At 44.4% G+C, this 21,126-nt stretch overlaps 1 protein-coding gene across 1 annotated transcript in view; it reads left to right on the top strand.

The window, feature by feature from the left end:
• LOC122553176 (mucin-4) overlaps positions 1 to 21,126 on the top strand; it is a 95,272-nt gene that overhangs the window by 51,018 nt on the left and 23,128 nt on the right. The window contains exons 17-18 of the mRNA XM_043696763.2: positions 3,575 to 3,687; positions 18,405 to 18,594. Coding sequence (XP_043552698.2) covers positions 3,575 to 3,687; positions 18,405 to 18,594 — 303 coding nt within the window. The remainder of the gene's footprint in view (positions 1 to 3,574; positions 3,688 to 18,404; positions 18,595 to 21,126) is intronic.

Here is a 21,126-nt window from a genome sequence, read left to right on the forward strand (position 1 = left end):
GCTGAGCTGGAAGTTTGAAACTAGGATGAGGTGGGGGAAGGGGAAATGAGGAAGCTGTTGAAGTCCACATTGATGGGGTTGAAGTGTTCCGAGGCGGAAGATGAGGCGTTCTTCCTCCAGGCGTCTGGTGGTGAGGGAGCGGCGGTGAAGGAGGCCCAGGACCTCCATGCCCTCAGCAGAGTGGGAGGGGGAGTTGAAATGTTGGGCCACGGGGCGGTTTGGTTGATTGGTGCGGGTGTCTCGGAGATGTTCCCTAAAGCGCTCTGCTAGGAGGCACCCAGTCTCCCCAATGTAGAGGAGACCGCATCGGGAGCAACGGATACAATAAATGATATTAGTGGATGTGCAGGTAAAACTTTGATGGATGAAGAAGGCTCCTTTAGGGCCTTGGATAGAGGTGAGGGAGGAGGTGTGGGCACAGGTTTTACAGTTCCTGCAGTGGCAGGGGAAAGTGCCAGGATGGGAGGGTGGGTCGTAGGGGGACGTGGACCTGACCAGGTAGTCACGGAGGGAACGGTCTTTGCGGAAGGCGGAAAGGGGTGGGGAGGGAAATATATCCCTGGTGGTGGGGTCTTTTTGGAGGTGGCGGAAATGTCAGCGGATGATTTGGTTTATGCGAAGGTTTGTAGGGTGGAAGGTGAGCACCAGGGGCGTTCTGTCCTTGTTACGGTTGGAGGGGTGGGGTCTGAGGGCGGAGGTGCGGGATGTGGACGAGATGCGTTGGAGGGCATCTTTAACCACGTGGGAAGGGAAATTGCGGTCTCTAAAGAAGGAGGCCATCTGGTGTGTTCTATGGTGGAACTGGTCCTCCTGGGAGCAGATACGGCGGAGGCGTAGGAATTGGGAATACGGGATGGCATTTTTGCAAGAGGTAGGCTGGGAAGAGGTGTAATCCAGGTAGCTGTGGGAGTCGGTGGGTTTGTAAAAAATGTCAGTGTCAAGTCGGTCGTCACTAATGGAGATGGAGAGGTCCAGGAAGGGGAGGGAGGTGTCAGAGATGGCCCAGGTAAATTTAAGGTCAGGGTGGCATGTGTTGGTGAAGTTGATGAATTGCTCAACCTCCTCGCAGGAGCACGAGGTGGCGCCAAAGCAGTCATCAATGTAGCGGAGGAAGAGGTGGGGAGTGGTGCCGGTGTAATTACAGAAGATTGACTGTTCTACGTAGCCAACAAAGAGACAGGCATAGCTGGGGCCCATACGTGTGCCCATGGCTACCCCTTTGGTCTGGAGGAAGTGGGAGGATTCAAAGGAGAAATTGTTAAGGGTGAGGACCAGTTCGGCCAAACGAATGAGAGTGTCGGTGGAAGGGTACTGATGGGGACGTCTGGAGAGGAAAAACCGGAGGGCTTGGAGGCCCTGGTCATGGCGGATGGAGGTGTAGAGAGATTGGATATCCATGGTGAAGATGAGGCGTTGGGGGCCGGGGAAACGGAAGTCTTGGAGGAGGTGGAGGAGTTTCTGGACTAGGGGGGATAGGACAGTGTCGAGGTAGGTAGAGATGAGTTCAGTGGGGCAGGAGCATGCTGAGACAATGGGTCGGCCAGGGTGGTCAGGCTTGTGGATCTTGGGAAGGAGGTAGAACCGGACAGTGCGGGGTTCCCGGACTATGAGTTTGGAAGCTGTGGGTGGGAGATCTCCTGAGGTGATGAGGTTCTGTATGGTCTGGGAGATGATGGTTTGGTGATGGGGGGTGGGGTCATGGTCGAGGGTGCAGTAGGAAGAGGTGTCCTCGAGTTGGCGTTTGGCTTCAGCGGTGTAGAGGTCAGTGCGCCAGACTACCACTGCGCCCCCTTTATCCGCTGGCTTAATGGTGAGGTTGGGATTAGAGCAGAGGGATTGGAGGGCTGCGCGTTGTGAGGGTGAGAGGTTGGAGTGGGGGAGGGGGGTCGACAGGTTGAGGCGGTTAATGTCCTGGCGGCAGTTGGAAATGAAGAGGTCGAGGGCAGGTAATAGGCCAGCGCGGGGTGTCCAGGTGGATGCAGTGTGTTGGAGTTGGGCGAAGGTGTCCTTGGAAGGTGAGCGGGAGTCTGATTGTGAAAGTAAGCTCGGAGGCGGAGGCGACGGAAGAAGTGTTCAATGTCACGGCGTGTATTTCGCTGCTGGTTGGATGCTGCCTGAATTGCTGTGCTCTTCCAGCACCCCTGATCCAGAATCTGGTTTCCAGCATCTGCAGTTATTGTTTTTACCTACCTGATCCAACCATCCCCTAACCATGGGATGTGGCAATCTCCTCTCCATGCAGGACCTGACACCCACCCTCTCTCTACAGGATTCAATCAGGTCTCTCTCTCTCTCTCTCTCTCTCTCTCTCTCTCTCTCGCTCTCTCTCTCTCTCTCTCTTTCTCCACCACCTCCCCACCCCCCACCCACCCTGGGGACTCAATATTCTTCTTCTCCCCATGATGAAACAAATCCCACCATCAAACCCAATCCCAATGCATCACCAAGCCCACCTCCCCACCACCCACCCCATCCCTGCTGCCAGACCCAATACCACCCCAACCCAGCTGCTGGATCTCTCACACCCCTTTTCCTCCCCAAGGCCCTCCTGTACTGTGATGGAATGTGACAATTCCACCCCCCCCCCCCAATAAACCCCATCCACTACAACTTGCCCTGAGCAGTTGCCCTGCCCCCAAAACCATCCTCCCACCCTACACCGTGCCCTAAACAATCTCCCCGCCCCCATTGCGATTCCCCCCCACCCACTGCATCGTGCCCTAAACAAACCGCCTGCCCCTTATTACCATCACCCCACACACTACACCTTGCCCTACATGATCCCCATCCCCAATACCATCACACCCACCATCCACCGCTCCTTGCCCTAAACAATCCCCCCACCCCCAATTCCATTCCCTCCACCCACTTCATTTTGCCCTAAACAATCCCCCCACCCTCAGTTCCATTCCCCTACCCATTTCACATTGCCCTAAACAATCCCCCCACCCTCAGTTCCATTCCCCCACCCACTTCACCTTGCCCTAAACAATCCCTTCACTCTCAGTTCCATTCCCTCACCCACTACACCTTGCCCTAAACAATCCCCCCACCCCCACCCCCAATTCCATTTCCCCTACCCACTTCACCTTGCCCTAAAGTGGGCGGCTCGGTGGCACAGTGGTTAGCACTGCTGCCTCACAGTGCCAGAGACCCGGGCAACACATGGTTTTTATTTACTGTCTGCGTAATTCCAAAGGTACAATTTAAAGCTGATGAAGTAGGGTTTTAATGAGCATTAAGACATGCAAATGTATTAAACAGAGGTTTCCACTACTTGCTATTGGGAAGCAGCATCTGTCCTCATCTGCTGTCAACTTAATAATCAATTTTCATCCTGCTGTCTCCTGCTCAAATAGATAGTTCCATCTACCTCACCTCCCACTCCCAAGAGTTTCACCTGATTCCATCTTTCCTACTGGAAATGAGCCACGTCTGTAAAACAGAAATAATAATGTTGATTCTGTAAGTCACCAGTTATTCTTTCCATTTGGTATCTCGAAGGAAATCTGCAATTATATGTTGAAGATTGTTATGAGCAACTTTATCCTTATTCTGCGTTTATACCTTTTAGGGTGGAATGTTTTCAACTGTACTGTCAAGTGGAATACCTTAAGGAAGTCTGCTGTACTTTTGAATGTTAATAGTACTCTGTTCAAGGCTGAGGCCAAGAAATATGCCAACAAGGTAGGATGCTCTGAAGAAGGGTCGCTGGACTCAAAATATTGACTCTGCTTTCTCTCCACAGGTGCCGCCAGACCTGCTGAGTTTCACCAGTGATTTCTGTGTTTGTTTCAGATTTCCAGTATTAGCAGTTGCTTGCTTTTCATTAGGATATGTAACTTACTCAAGCATTGCTTGCTTGAACATAAATATAAATGTGCAATATAATCATAGCATGCATTAAACAATTTTGAAGCATGAATTATTTATTAACTTGGACAAATGCATTTCTTTCTTTTCTTTGTACAATAGTGAGAAAATCACATACTATATTACATTCCTTTACTTTTCTTCACTGAAGTGGGGTACCTTTTCTAGTCAAGCCATAATATGAAACGATTAAATAATTCTGTCCTCCTCCTGGTTCTGGAGTCAAATCCTGTCTAGGTACCAATGACTTACTGCGATAGCATACATCACCCAGGTTTACTACTGAGTTCTATGACCAATAAGTTATTGTGCTTATTGAAAGCAAAACAGAAAGCACTTGATAAACTTAGCAGATTTTTGGTATATCTGTGGAGAGAAAATAATTAATATTTCAAGGAGCTGTGAAAGTTGCTAATGATGCTGATACATGAGGCAACTTTCCTCCCTTCACATCTGCTTCTTTTTCAAGGGATAGGCTGGCCACAGATATCCAGTACAAACCCATCGACTCCCACAGTTACCTGGACTGTACATCTTCACACCCTGCTTCCTGGAAGGACTCTATTCCATTCGCCCAGTTTCTCCGTCTCCGATGCATCTATCCTGATGGTGCCACCTTCCACAGGGGAGCCTCTGAAATGTCCACTTTTCCTCAACCGAGGATGCCCCAGCACCATGGTTCACAGGGCCCGCAGCTGGGTCTGACCTATCTTCTGCATTCTGCCGTCATCCCTTCCCTTCCCTCCCACAACAGCAATTAGGTCACCATGTCCTCCATTTTAACCACACCAGTATCCTCATTCAAAGGATCATTAGCTACCATTTCCGCCACCTCCAGCAGGATGCCATCACCAGACACATATTCCCCTCCCCTCCCTTGTCAGCCTTCTGCAGGGACTGTATCGTCCGGGACACCCTGTTCCACTCCTCCTCCATTCCCAACACCCTGCTCACTCCCCACCCCCCTCCACAGCCCCATGATAGCTCCCATGTAGGTGCTTGCTTCCTTTTGCTTCCTACTGTTCACTATCAAAAGCCCCAGACTCACCATCCAGGTGAAGCAGCACTTCTAGTCTACTGTATTCACTGCTCACGATGTGATCCCTACTACACTGGGGAGATGAAATGTGGACTGGGTGACTGGATTTGCAGAACATGTTCACTCTGTCTGAAAAAAAGATGCTGTCTCTATCCCAGGTTCACTGTAGTGCTCCGGTGAAGCTTAGCACAAGCTGGACAAATAACACCTCATCTTCCATCGAGGTATCTTACACCCTTCAGGACACAACATTGTGTTTAACAATTTCAGAGCATGAACATCTTCCTCCATGATCCTTACTAACACCAACCCTCCCAGATCCTCTTCTTTACGTGTTGCTTCCAGCACAGCCAACTCATTTTCAAATGTTGACACTTCCCTTTTGCACCCATTCTGTACTTATCTCTCTGCCGGTTTATAATCTCTTTTTCTGCTTCTCAATTTTTTTTCTTTTCCTTTGTTGGCTCTGTCTCCTACCATTCACGTTTGTCTTCCCCAAATCCATGCCCCTCCCCTCCCCCCCACACACATTATCAGAATGATATTCCACTATTTCCCAATTGCTTTCTGTTCTGTTGATGCTCACTGGATTTGAAACTAACTCGTTACGTCTGTTTTTCTCTCTCCACAGATGCTGCCAGACCGGCTGAATTTCTGGTTGTATTTCAGATCTCCAGCATTTTCAGCTTTTTGTTTTATTCTGTGCTGATTTACTCTGGGCTAGAGTGGGGGTGGAAGTGGACACAGTGCATTCAGGCTGGGAAAGTAGAAAAAAATAGCCAATATTCGCAGTCACTACTCAATAACATGTAGATTTTAGGTGAGGAAATAGAGGTTGGTTGTGAGGGTTGGTAAGGTTGGGGGCGATTTTCTTCTTGTGTTATATGTAGAAAAGTCCTAATTGTTTCTAAGAAGCAAGTTTATGATTTTACCACATCTATTATATCAAGGAAATGTCCAACTATTGTCAGGCAAAGCTGTGATGATGGTTTTTGCTAATGAAAATGCACTTGGTGTGGAATCACAGACCAGTGACATCTTGCATGTGTACCATCTTTAATTTACTAAACCGCTTGCTGTGATCTACAGGGACGTAAGGAAACACAGATTCCAAGCCAAAGGAAAAGAGTTGAGGAGGGATGACCATTAGCTTAGTTTAGGATGTAGTGTTAAGGACATTCTTAAAGGGAGAGAGAGGAATGTAAAAGTAAAAGAGTTTAGAGGGAGGATTTCAGTGAGGCAGCCAAATATGCAGGGGACAGTGAAGTACGAATGAGTCAACAGAAGGGTGGATGAGTTTAGAACAAATAAAGATGCGTGCCATCATTGTGCATGTGAAAAACAGACATTATGTTTATGGATGATATTGTTAAGCATTAGTATATGGGCGAATTAGAGAAGAGGGGCAAGAGTGGATCCAGCCATTGATGCTGCTGAGAGATGGGAAAAGAAGCTGATATCTGGAAATATTCTGGCTGTATTTGGATAAGGATTGGGGAATTATGGAGAGCAGTTCATGATGCTTTGCTTTACACTAGAGAAGAGGCATTAGAGCGTTAGAGGTAGGCGATGAGGTCACCCCTGTTAAAAGTAGTAGAGAGACTTGGGAATTTCTTCCTCTGCACACCATCCCACGGCTGCATGGACAGACTCTAGACTTTACGTTTATAGAACATAGAACATTACAACGCAGTACAGGCCCTTCGGCCCTCGATGTTGCGCCAACCTGTCATACCAATCTGAAGCCCATCTAACCTACACTATTCCATGTACATCCATATGCTTGTCCAATGACGACTTAAATGTACTTAAAGTTGGTGAATCTACTACCATTGCAAGCAAAGCATTCCATACCCTTACTACTCTCTGAGTAAGGAAACTACCTCTGACATCTGTTCTATATCTATCACCCCTCAATTTAAAGCTATGCCCCCTCGTGCTCGCCATCACCATTCTTGGAAAAAGGATCTCCCTGTCCACCCTATCTAACCCTCTGATTATATGCCTCTATTAACTCACCTCTCAACCTTCTTCTCTCTAACAAAAACAGCCTCAAGTCCCTCAACCTTTCCTCATAAGACCTTCCCTCCACACCAGTCAACATCCTAGTAAATCTCCTCTGCACCCTTTCCAAAGCTTCCACATCCTTCTTATAATGCGGTGACCAGAACTGTACACAATACTACAAGTGCAGCCGCACCAGAGTTTTGTACAGCTGTAGCATAACCTCATGGTTTCGGAACTCAATCCCTCTATTAATATAAGCTAAAACATTGTATGCATTCTTAACAATCCTGTCAACCTGGGTGGCAACTTTCAGGGATCTGTGTACCTGAACACCAAGATCTCTCTGCTCATCTACATTGCCAAGAATCTTACCATTAGCCCAGTACTTTGCATTCCGATTACTCCATCCAAAGTGAATCACCTCACACTTGTCTGCATTAAACTCCATTTGCCACCTCTCAGCCCAGCTCTGCAGCTGATCTATGTCTCTCTGTAACCTACAACATCCTTTGCCACTATCCACAACTCCACCGATCTTAGTGTTGTCTGCAAATTTACTAACCCACCCTTCTACGCCCTCATACAGGTCATTTATAAAATGAACGAACAGCAGTGGGCCCAACACCGAGCCTTGCGGTACACCACTGTTAACTGGACTCCAGGATGAACATTTCCCATCAACCACCACACTCTGTCTTCTTTCAGCAAGCCAATTACTGATCCAAACTGCTTTATCTCCCACAATCCCATTCCTCCGCATTTTGTTCAATAGCCCACTGTGGGGAACCTTATCGAACGCCTTACTGAAATCCATATACACTACATCAACCGGTTTACTCTCATCAACCTGTTTGGTCACCTTCTCAAAGAACTCAATAAGGTTTGTGAGGCAGGACCTACCCTTCACAAAGCCGTGCTGATTATCCCTAATCAAATTATTCTTTTCTAGATGATTATAAATCCTATCTATTATAACCTTTTCCAACACTTTACCAACAACTGAAGTAAGGCTCACTGGTCTATAATTACCAGGGTTGTCTCTACTCCCCTTCTTGAACAGGGAAACCACATTCGCTATCCTCCAGTCTTCTGGCACTAATCCTGTAGACAATGACAATTTAAAGATCAATGCCAAAGGCTCGGTAATCTCTTCCCTGGCTTCCCAGAGGATCCTAGAATAAATTCCATCTGGGCTGAAAATGTGTTGCTGGAAAAGCGCAGCAGGTCAGGCAGCATCCAGGGAACAGGAGAATCGACGTTTTGGGCATAAGCCCTTCTTCAGGAATGCTTATGCCCGAAACGTCGATTCTCCTGTTCCCTGGATGCTGCCTGACCTGCTGCGCTTTTCCAACAACACATTTTCAGCTCTGATCTCCAGCATCTGCAGTCCTCACTTTCTCCTCATAAATTCCATCCGGCCCAGGGGACTTATCTATTTCCACACTCTGCAGGATTTCTAATACCTCCTGCTTGTGAACCGCAATCCCACCTAGTCTAGTAGCCTGTATCTCAGTAATCTCCTCGACAACATTGTCATTTTCTAGAGTGAATACTGTTGAAAAATATTCATTTAGTGCTTCCCCTATCTCCTCTGACTCCACACATAACTTCCCACTACTATCTTTGATTGGCCCTAATCTTACTCTCATCATTCCTTTATTCCTTAAATACCTATAGAAAGCCTTAGGGTTTACCCTGATCCTATCTGCCAACGACTTCTCATGTCTCCTCCTGGCTCTTCTGAGCTCTCTCTTTCAGTCTTTCCTGGCTACCTTGTAACCCTCAAGCGCCCTAACTGAGCCTTTACATCTCATCCTAACATAAGACTTCTTCTTCCTCATGACCAGAGATTCCACTTCCTTCGTAAACCACGGCTCCCGCGCTCTACAGCTTCCTCCCTGCCTGACAGGTACATACTTATCTAGGACACACAGTAGCTTTTCCTTGAATAAGCTCCACATTTCTAATGTGCCTATCCCCTGCAGTTTCCTTCTCCATCCTATGCTGCCTAAATCTTGCCTAATTGCATCGTAATTGCCTTTCCCCCAGCTGTAACTCTTGCCCAGTGGTATACACCTATCACTTTCTATCACTAAAGTAAACATAACAGAAATGTGATCACTATCACCAAAATGCTCACCTACTTCCAAATCTAACACCTGGCCGGGCTCATTGCCCTGTACCAAATCTAATGTGGCTTTGCCCTTTTTTTGCCTGTCTACATACTGTGTTAGGAAGCCCTCCTGCACACACTGGACAAAAACTGACCCATCTATAGTGTTCCCAGTCAATATTTGGAAAGTTGAAGTCCCCCCTGACAACTACCCTGTCTCTCTCACTCATATCGAGAATCATCTTTGCTATCCTTTCATCTACATCTCTAGAACTATTCGGAGACCTATAGAAAACTCCCAACAGGGTGACCTCTCCTTTTCTGTTTCTAACTTCAGTTGACGAGTCCCCAAACATCCTTTCTGCCACTGTAATACTGTCCTTGACCAACAATGCCACACCTCCCCCTCTTTTACCATCTTCTCTGTTCTTACTGAAACATCTAAATCCTGGAACATGCAACAACTATTCCTGTTCCTGCTCTAACCATGTCTCCGAAATGGCCACAACATTGAAGTCCCAGGTACCAATCCATGCTGCAAGTTCATCCACCTTATTCCGGATGCTCCTGGCGTTGAAGTAGACACACTTTAAACCAACTTCTTGCTTGCCGGTGCCATCTTGTGACCCTGAAACTTGATTTTGGACCTCACGACTCTCAACCTTTTCTATACTTGAACTACAATTTTGGTTCCCATCCCCCTGCTGGATTAGTTTAAACCCACCCCAATAGCCTTAGCGAATTTCCCACCCAGGATATTGGTACCCCTCTGATTTAGATGAAGACCATCCTGCTTATAGAGGTCCCACCTACCCCAGAAAGAGCCCCAATTATCCAAGAATCCAAAACCCTCCCTCCTGCACCATCCCTGTAACCACGTGTTCAACTCCTCTCTCTCCTTATTCCTTGCCTCACTAGCACGTGGCACGGACAATAAACCAGAGACAACAACTCTGTTCATCCTAGTTCTAAGTTTCCATCCTAGCTCCCTGAATTTCTGCCTTAAATCCTCATCTGTCTTCCGACCTATGTCGCTGGTGCCTATGTGGACCATGACTTGGGGCTGCTCCCCGTCCCCCTGAAGGATCCCAAAAACATGATCACAGACATCACAAACCCTGGCACCTGGAAGGTAGCACACCAACCATGAATCCTCACAGAACCACCTATCTGTTCCCCCTAACTATGGAGTCCCCAGTGACTACTGCTCTGCTCCTCTTGCCCCTTCCCTTCTGAGCAGCAGGGACAGACTCTGTGCCAGGGCCCTGTACCCCACTGCTTGCCCCCTGGTAAGTCATTCCCCCCACAGTATCCAAAACGGTATACTTATTGTTGAGGGGAATGGCCACAGGGGATACCTGCATAGCCAGTTGGTTCCCTTTCCGTCCCCTGACTATAACCCATTTGCTTTTTTCTTGTACCTTAGGAGTGACTACCTCCCTGTAACTTCTTTCAATAACCCCTCCCCTTCCTCCCGAATGATCCAAAGTTCATCCAGCTCCAGCTCCAGTTCCCTAACGCGGTTTTCGAGGATCTGGAGTTGGGTGCACTTCCCGCAGATGTAGTCAGCAGGGACACTAGTGGTGACCCTTACTTCCCACATTCTGCAGGAGGAACATTCAACTGCCCTAACCTCCATTCCCACTATTCTAAATTCCCAAAGAGACTGATTAAAAAATAAGGAATTAAAAGAAAACTCATTACTTTACCAATCTGGCACACAGGTCCTTTTTCTTTTGATTAGATGAGGAGGATGGGTGGGAGACACTACCCGAGTAGTGTTTCGGGTAATGCAACCACACAAATACATGACTTCCCAGAAGTCCTTCGCTCCTCCCTCTCACCTCTCGGCAAATGGAGGCCCGACTCCTAAGGTAAGTCCCTTTTAATGCGGGAAAACTCACCATTCCCGGCAGCCCTCGCTTCACCTCTCCTCTCCTCGCCACTCTGGCAAAATGGAGGCCTGACTCCCGAGGTAAGTCCCTTTTAATGGGGCAGCACGCTGCCTCACAGCACCATGTTCCTGGGTTCGATTCCTGCCTGTCTGAGTGGAGTTTGCACATTCTCCCTGGGTTTCCTCCGGGTGCTCCAATTTCCTCCCACAATCCAAAGATGTGCAGGTCAGGTGAATTGGCCATGCTAAATTGCCCACAGTGTTAGTCAGGGGTAAATATACGGTAGGGGAATGGGTTTGGGTGGGTTTCTCTTCGGAGGGGCGGTGTGGGCTTGTTGGGCCGAAGGGCCTGTTTCCACACTGTAGAGAATCTAATCTAAACTCACCCTTCCCGGCAGCCCTCGCTTCACCTCTCCATCTCTCCTCGCCACTCTGGCAAAATGGTGCTGTCTTTGTCACTGTGAATGCAAGAAGACATTTGTAGAGTTCTGAAGGTAGTAGCAGGCAATTGAGAATGGACACAAGTCATGCATTATGGTCTTAATTACATGGGTTGGAATTTATTGTATGCAAAGGGATTGAGGTCTGAATATTGACAGGAACCCCATGTCACCTCTGTTGAGGACAGCTCTCTGGTGTTAAAGGAGTTCTCAGATTTAAGTTGTCAGGCACTTAAATGACCAGGAGTAGGCCTTGCCCATTATTAAGGATCCTGAGGATGGAAGTCTTGCCCCATCCCATGTGTTATGGACTAAGCCAGACCACTCAAAACATTCTTAAGCAGGCAGCTCAGATCATAAATTTGCAATTTATTTCAGTAAGTGTACAGTGAAAATTACCCGGATTAAGTTAGCTAGGTTGACGACAAGATTTTAAAACAGACAGAAAGTTATTTACAAAATTACACAATGAAACACAAAGAACAGAATAAAATACCTCTACTTTACTCGGCCAATCCAACTAATCTTAATTATGCTGTTCCAGATATACACAACAGTCCAATAAGCAAACTCCCTTTAAAATCCAGTATAAATGGAACATATGCTTACAGGTTGAAATTGAAGGCAGAAAGAGAGAGAGAGAGTTTCCACACAGTTCCCTGTTGAACTTCCAACCAGTTCAAGACTGAACTAAACTGCTTAGCTCAGCTAACTAGAGAGCTGACCACTCCCCTTTCTTTGTACAGATCACTTCTTGATCTGAAGTCTCATCTGTTTACATATGAACAAAAGACGTCTCAAAATCCTTTTCATCTCTGTACCAAACCGGACTGATTGGAGCCTCACCTGGTTTATTACCACTTTGGCCTGAAGTCTCATCTGTTTACATATGAACAGAAGACGTTTCAAAATCCTTTTCATCTCTGTACCAAACCGGACTGATTGGAGCCTCACCTGGTTTATTACCCCTCTAAAAAAAATCAAGGTCACAGTATCCTTGAGCCAAGAAACAGCTTTTAGGAAAAAAATGGACTAGCTTTGTGATACCTCCCCCCATTAAAAAACAGTGAACCATCAATACCAAAAGATGGCTTCATTTTTAACCCTTCAAAACCCAGTTAGTAGTCTACACACACATTTACACTATACTAACTATAAACATGCAAACATGCACAACTACATGCAAATTCAGGCCATGGTACACCTGCCACCAAACGCTTCATTTGAATCTCGATAACACATCGGCAATCCCATCTTCGCGACCTGCCACATGCCCAGTTGTCAAATTCAATGGCTGCAACACCAAGCTCCATCTAAACTGTCTGGCATTTTTGCCCTTAAATTTTTCCACAAATGTCAATGGGTTGTGATCAGTATATACGATTGTCTCAGACGCATTGCTGGTAATATAAACACTGAACTATTGCAAGGTCAACACCATACTTAAAGTCTCTTTCTCCACTGTTGAATATTTCTGTTGATGAATGTTCAACTTCCTGGAAAAATACCCGATGAGTCTTTCTATTCTCTCATCATCATCCTGCAGGAACACTGCACCAACACCCACATCACTGGCATCAATAGCCACCTTGAAAGCTTTGTGTAATCCGATGTGGCTGATACAGGGGTAGTAGTTAACACAGCTTTAAAGCTGTCAAATGCCTTTTGACATCCTCTGTCCACTGAAACTTCTTGCACTTTTTTAACAATTCGGTGAGTGGAGCAGCCACACTGCTAAAGTTCGGCACAAACTTTTGGCAAAATCCATTCATTCCCAGGAACCATAGTACTGCTTTTTCCATTAACGGTGTGGGAAATTCCCCAATTAGTTTTGTTTTTGCATCTCGTGGGGCCATTTGTCCATATCCGATAGCATGGCCCAGGAAGGCAACTTGGGCTTTGGCAAATTCACTTTTAGCTAAGTTTACCACCAAGCCTGCCTTCTAAAGTCGATCGAACAAGTCTGATAAATGCTGTAAATGTTCCTTCCATAAGTCACTAAAAATCACTAGGTCATCAATATACACCACACAGTTGGGTAACCCGGCAATGACCTTATTAGTCAGTCTCTGAAATGTGGCTGGAGCATTTTTCATACCAAACTTTGACTTTGAACTGATATAGTTCATTTGGTGTTACGAAAGCTGGAATTGCCTTTGCTCTCTCTAACATAGGTACTTGCCAGTATCCTCTGAGCAAGTTCAACTTAGAAATGTGAGTTGCTTGTCCCACTTTTTCAACACATTCCTCCAACCATGGAATTGGATATGCATCAGTCTTTGTAACGGTGTTGGCTTTGCGATAGTCCACAAATAACCATTGGGTACCATCTGGCTTTGGCACCATGACTATGGGTGAGCTCCAGACACTGTAACTCACTTCGATTATGCCATCTTGCAGCATACGCTCTATCTCCTTCTGAACCTGTGCCAACTTAAGAGGGTTATGCCTATAAGGATGTTGCTTAATTGGAACAGCATCTCCTATATCCACATCATGCACAATTAGGTTAGTACTCCCCAGTTTATTTCTGCATATCTCCCCATGTGATAGTAATAACTCTTTCAGGGCATTTTGATTTTCTTGTGGAAGGTAACTCAATAATGTATCCCAATTTTTGACAACTTCCTTATTGTCCAATTTGATTTGAGGAATGTCCAATTCAGAATCCTCTGAACTTGGTTCTTCCTCCTGTGCTGTAATCATTAACACCTTCCCCTCTTGCTTTCCTTCCCTATCAAATACCTTTTGAGCATATTCACACGACACACTTTGTGAGATTTCTTCCTGTCTGGAGTCCTTATCAAGTAGTTCAATTTCTTCTCAATTTCTTCTCTCACTAAACCTTGCTTTTAAAAGCTCACCTGTTACTGGAAGTAACACCAATATCTTATGTCCAATTGCAAAATTGCAAATTTGTCATTTGTTATCCGCTTCCTGTTTCATTGTATGCTGTGATACTTTTAAATGCTGTCTAGCCAACTCTCCAGCTCTATGTTGACACAGAGACCAAATGAGTGGTCTCTGAATTCTGACTTACTAATTTCTCTTTAATCAGTTTTAGTGGTCCTTTTACTGCACACCCCAAAATTAATTAAAATGGACTGAATTTGGTCGATTCATTTGGTGCGTCTCTGATTGCAAAAAGTAAACCCTTATCCTAATCATCTGGATAATCCTGACCATAAGCCCTTAACATGGTCTTCAGTGTTTGATGCCATCTCTCTAGCGCTCCCTGGGATTCCGGATGGTATGCAGTAGATTTGAATTGCTTTATTCCCAAGTTATCCATAACCTCCTTGAATAGTTTGGATGTGAAGTTAGATCCTTGTTCTGACTGGATTTCTATTGGTAGCCCATATCCAGTAAAAAAATTAAGTAATTCTTTTACAACCCTTTTAGCTGTGATTTTGCGTAATAGGATTGCCTCTGGAAATCTAGTTGACACATTATTATTGTTAATAAATACTTATTCCCACTTTTTGTTTGAGGTAGGGGGCCTACACAATCAATCAAGACTCTTGTGAAGATTTCCTTAAATGCTGGAATAGGTATTAAAGGTGCAGGTTTTATTACTGCCTGTGGTTTTCCGATTAGCTTACATGTATGACACATCTGGCAAAATTCAACTACATCCTTGTGTTCCAGGCCAGTAAAAATGTCTTTGTATCATAGCCTGTGTTTTTCTCACCCCTAAATGTGCCACTCGCAGCACCTCCTTTTTATACCCCACTGGCAAAACAATTTGATGAATCGCTGCCCTTTTTTCATCTGCTTGAATGTGTGATGGTCTCCATTTCCTCAGTAAGACATCATTTGTTAAGTAATAACACACAAGAATGCATTCACTTTCTTTCTCTGTATATGTCTTTTGATATAACTGTTTTAACTCCTCATCTTTTTGCTGTAATTCAATCAGCTTAGTAGAGCTAAAGATGCTTCCATGTTTACCTATTTGCTCCTTCTCTGTTGCACTTATCAGATCAAAGAAAGTTTTGGATAACACTATGTCATCTTCCTTATGTGTGCCTTTTGATCTCTCCTGCTTTAACTTGTGCCTCTGTGATCTTGTGATCACACAATCCGGGAAAATTCCTGGATAAACAATTTCTGTGTCTTCAGTTGCTTGCATCTCCACTGGCTTTTCAACTAGAGTAGGCAGCACGCCTACTGGTGAATCAGCTATATCATTGCAAGGACAAATTGTATTCCTGGAGCAGAGAGTTTGTCCAGTACTCCTACCACAAATTCTCCTCTCTATGGACTCTTTAGCCTCACTTTACATAACTGAGCACTTTTTGTCACACCATAAATTCCTGTTACCAGTACCTTCTCTGGCAATAGTCCTTCAGGAGTACATATCTCCTCATCCTTCAGCATCACAGACTGAAAGGATCCTGTGTCCCTTAACATTGTAACCTGTTTCCCTGCTACTCCTGGCCTATGTGAATAAACTTTACCCTCGCATGTATATTTTTTAAGCAGATCTGGCACTTCCTTCTTCACCATCTTCTGATCATCTTGTACACACTGAGGCAGTTGTCTAACCTCCCTTGTGTTTTTTGTTACTAGTCCAGCAAAACTTCCAGGCTTGTCTGGTTTTCCTACATCTGGCTTTCTCCTATCCCAACAACACTGTGATTTTTGTGGCCCACTTTATTACAATGAAAATACTGGAGTTTTTAACTTTTTTGTCCCCCTCAAGGGTTTCTTTTTTACCTTGTAGTAAATTATCCTTATCATCTTCACTGAGATCTACATTTCCCTTTCCACATGAGGATTTCTCTTTGCCCCAATTTCTATCCCTCATGGACTGAAATTGATTCTGGACGCCAAACCGTGTTTTATGGACCAGCTCATAATCATCAGCCACTTCAGCTGCTAACCTTGCTGTTTTAACTCTCTGCTCTTCTACATGAGTTCACACTACTTCAGGCAGTGAATTTTTGAATTCCTCCCAAATAATTACCTCCCTAAGGGCATCATAGGTTTGCTCGATTTTTAAAGCTCTTATCCATCTATCGAAATTGCTCTGTTTGATCCTTTCAAGCTCAACATAGGTTTGACCAGGATCCCTCCTTAGATTCCTGAAATGTTGTCCAAAGGCTTCTGGTACAAGTCATATGCACTTAAAATGGCTTTTTTCACTTCCTCAGACTCCCCAGATACCTCCTCTGATAGGGATGCAAATGCCTCACTAGCCCTACTTACCAGTTTTATTTAGGTCAACAAAACCCATGTTGCCACTGACCACTGCATTTGTTTAGCCACCTTTTCAAATGAGATGAAAAGGCTTCCACATCCTTCTCATCAACTTTAGGCAATGCTTGAACATCCTAAAACAGTTTCTCACTAGGCTTCTGACTACCAGGGACTTGCTCATCCTCAGTCTCTTCCTCACTGAGCCTACCCTCAGCCTTTGTATCCTGACTTTCTTTTTTATGTGTCAGTTTTTGAAGTTCAAACCATCTTTTTCTTTCTCTGCTCTATCTTTTTCCCTCTCTTCTGCTGCTCTCTCTTTTTCTCTCTGTTCTACTGCTTTCTCTTTCCCCCTCTCTTCTGCGTTTAAGCGTAACTCAAACTGTTTCATTTCTGCTGCCCTTTCCTTATCTCTCGCCTCTAACTCAAGCTGCTTCATGTGCAATTGAATTCTCGCCATCTCTATAGATTCTGATGGTTTGTCAAGCAAGTTTAAATGCTGAGCTGTTGCTATAAATATCTCTCCTTTCCTCACAGAAGCAGGCAGTTCCAATTCCAGCTTCTCTGCTAATTTTTCAACTTGGTCTTATCAACCCTTTGCAAAACTTCCAAATTCAAAACTTCCAGAAAACGTTTGGCGACTGAAAGAACCATTCCTATCCTAAGCTTTGTCTATCCAACCAAACCAACACCTGAAATAAAGACATTAGCACCTCCCACTTGCTGGTTAAAATCCCACAAAGAGCCCTCAATCTGTTATGGACTAAGCCAGACCACTCAAAACATTCTTAATGTTTAGCTCAGACCATATCTTTGCAATTTCTTTTGGTAAGTGTACAGTGAAAATTATCTGGATTAAGTTAGCTAGGTTGATGACTAGATATTAAAACAGGCAAAAATTTAATCACAAAATTACACAATGAAACACAACAAACAGAATAGAGAACCCCTACAGAACTCAGCCAATCCAACTAGACTTAATTATGCTGTTCTGAATATACACAACAGTCTCAATAAGCAAACTCTCTTTAAAAATCAATTGGAATGGAGCACATACTTATAGGTTGAAGTTGAAGAGCAGAAAGAGAGAGAGAGTTTCCACACAGTTCCCTGTTGAACTTCCAACCAGCTCAGGACTGAACTAAATTACTCAGCTCAGCTTTCTTTATACAGGTCACTTCTAAAACATGACCACTTTGGCCTGAAGTCTCATCTGTTTACACATGTACAAAAGCCTCTCAAAATTCTTTTCATCTCTGTACTCCTCTGAAAAAAAATCAAGGATAGAGTATCCTTGAGCCAAAAAATGGACTAGCTTTGTGACACATGAGAACTACTGGCTAATCAGAAGCCAGCAGCTCTGTATTGCTGTCAGCATCACTGGAACAAAGCTCTGCACCCCATCTCACAGGAACCTGCAAGCAAAGTCCCCCAAGGCATGCTTTTCAACATAGTGACTCACCCAGGCACTGCCTGATGCAGCAAGATGGTGCTCTTGAGTGGCTCATGCACAAATCTTCTTGACTTGGATATAATCAGGTGGAGGATGAAAGGCACTGGGATCACCATCACACACACTCCTGTCAGATTAAATAGCTTTCTGGCGGGGAGCATTAAATTACACCATGGCATGTAATTTGTAATTTGTTAAAACAGAGACTGTAGCTTCAGAAAAGGAGCAGAAAAATGCATTAATATTGAACCTTGTCACACCTACCGTAGTCTGGGTGCTGTTGTTAACCCAACAGATTTGTAAAATAATGAAACACCATTGATGATATGAAAAGAAAGAACTATTGTTTAAACTTCATTCTAGTTTTTTTTTGTTTATATTTACAGCTAAATAAAATTTTGACCCAAGGATTTGAGAATAAATTTTATAATCTTAGTCTGAAGTCATTCCCAGGTGGAGGTCCATCAGCTGAATATCGAGTGAATGTTTCTAGTGATACTCCTCATTGGTTTATTCAAGACTTCTTGATTCAAGTTGCTGAATACAACGAAGCTGATCCATCAGTTTCAGTAGAAGGTACATTTTTGCCTGTTTGTAAAAATGAAAAGTCTTCTTTGTTTTTCTTTAATGGTATCAATGAATGTAAAAAAATGGATGCTTCCTATCTGATAACATTGATTTTTCTTTCTCCACATTTAATCAATGAATCAAGTTAAACTGTAACAATGCGAGGTTATAAAACATTTTCCATACTTTTCATCCAGTTATCCAGGTCAGTCAATTAATGGATTTCCCTCTGTTTGTTCCTCCAAACTTGCTTTTCTAAATCATGGTCAGCAGCTTAGAAAGAATTTGCATTTATATAGCTGATTTATATAGCTCATTTCACCTCTGACATACCAAATCCAACTGGGAGGGCTCAAGAAAGCTCTCTTTTACTGTCTTTACAGAAGTCAAGCATCAAACATGTACACTGGACAAGTTCACATGTTCTTATTGGGATGGCTATTCTCCAGTCTCCTGACTCCTTATATTGCAGTGAAGGGAGTGCATGTGGGAACCACTCATATAACGCAGTGTATTTTGGGGGCCAAGTTGGCAATTCAACTTTGATGTGTGGGAGAAGATTGATTTAATAAAAAGATTACAGTCGTCTAACACCCAGAATTGTATAAATGTAGCAAAGACCAGTATGTTGAACAACACTCTGTCAGTCTGTCTCTTTAAATAATTATGAACAATCCCACTGGGGCACACAAACAGCAGATTGCAAAAGCTGTCCTGCCTTAAAGAGGAAGATACTATTTGAGCAATGCAGATTTATGAAATAAAATATGGTGTGGACTATATAGATACAAATGAATAAGGGCAGTGAAAGGTTCCCAGGAAGAAAAAGAAGGTTGACTCTTTTACCGAGAGCTTATTTGCTTCCACCTCCAACCAGATATGTGGGGAAGGACTGTGGATGTGGCGCGAGAACTGGTACCCTAAACTGCATCTGGGTGCTTGCTTCCAGGTGGTTGATTTGCCCCTCCTTCTGAATTTAATCAGGAAATTGGTGGCCAACTGGAAAATCCCAGTCAGCCTCCTTAATCCCTGCTATAATTATCAATCCTGTCAGTGTAGCTGATCTTCCTGGGTAGTGAAGCCACAGCAGCCAAAATGGTAAATGGTGGGGACTGGGTTGGAAAGTCAACACACCAGCCAGTCTCTCAATTTTCAGACCCTTGCTGAATTAGATTAGATTACTTACAGTGTGGAAACAGGCCCTTCAGCCCAACAAGTCCACACCGCCCCGCCGAAGCGCAACCCACCCATTCCCCTACATTTACCCCTTTACCTAACACTACGGGCAATTTAGCGTGGCCAATTCACCTGACCTGCACATCTTTGGACTGTGGGAGGAAACCGGAGCACCTGGAGGAAACCCACGCAGACACGGGGAGAATGTGCAAACTCCACACAGTCAGTCGCCTGAGGCGGGAATTGAACCCGGGTCTCTGGCGCTGTGAGGCAGCAGTGCTAACCACTGTGCCACCGTGCCGTCCAATGGGGGATATTATTTCTAATGTTTAAAACGTGTGTTGGCTGTAAAGCGATTACATCACCAACACTTTAAGCGCTGTTTCTAAAGCACAATTTTTCTATAACGCGGGGTTGCACAAGAATGCAACCATTGTGTTCTAGAAGAACTGACTGTATTAGCAAGGCCCAGAAATTCAGTCCAGCATTTCTCAAACTTGTAAATACATCACAAATCAGTTTCTGTATGCAGAGTATCATGTAGAAGAGAATCTTGCATCTCTCAGCTAGTACTATCATTTCTTCCTTCACACCTTTTACAAACTCACTCACAATAATAACAAATTTTACAACTATATTTACATAAAAAAGCATTTTACTTAACTTAACCAAATATCTGACGTGTCCAGAAATCCATCAACAAAATTCAAAGTCTCCGAACCAAGCTACCAAGAAATCCAAACACATAGAATTTTGGTTTGCCCATTATTTGATGTGCTCTATCTCCTTTACAGACATGCCTTATTTTATGATCCAGAGGACCTTTAGCAATGGATGCCAAGAGGCAAAACTATTCAATCACTGGAGATAGAGCATTACTGGCATATAAGCAATCCACTGCATCTGTGCCTGTTCTTTGAATATGGAGTTGGATGACCCTTTAGAACTGAGATGAGGAGCAATGTCTTCAGCCAGAGTGTGGTGAATCAGTGGAACTCATTGCCACAGATGGCTTTGGAAGGCCAAGTCATTGAGTGTATTAAAGACAGAGATAGATAGGTTCTTAATAGTGAAGGAATCAATAGTTATGGGGCGAAGACAGGAGAATGGAGTTGAGAAACATATCAGCCATGCTCAAATGACAGAGCAGACTTAATGGGCCAAATGGTCTCTTTCTGCTCCTAAATCTTATAGTCTTAAGTACAATCCAATTCCATTTCCCTACATCTTCCCCAAAGCCTGTTAATTATTTATCTTTGTGTATTAATCAATATCCTTTGGAAAGTTATCACTGAATCTTCTGGTATCTTTTCAAGCAGCAATCCAGAGATCCAGTAACAACTTGCTACAAAAAAAATCTCATGT

This window comes from Chiloscyllium plagiosum, unplaced genomic scaffold (assembly GCF_037043375.1).
Source record: "Chiloscyllium plagiosum isolate Xiang-an unplaced genomic scaffold, Cpla_swu_hap1 HiC_scaffold_10, whole genome shotgun sequence".
NCBI lineage: Eukaryota > Metazoa > Chordata > Chondrichthyes > Orectolobiformes > Hemiscylliidae > Chiloscyllium > Chiloscyllium plagiosum.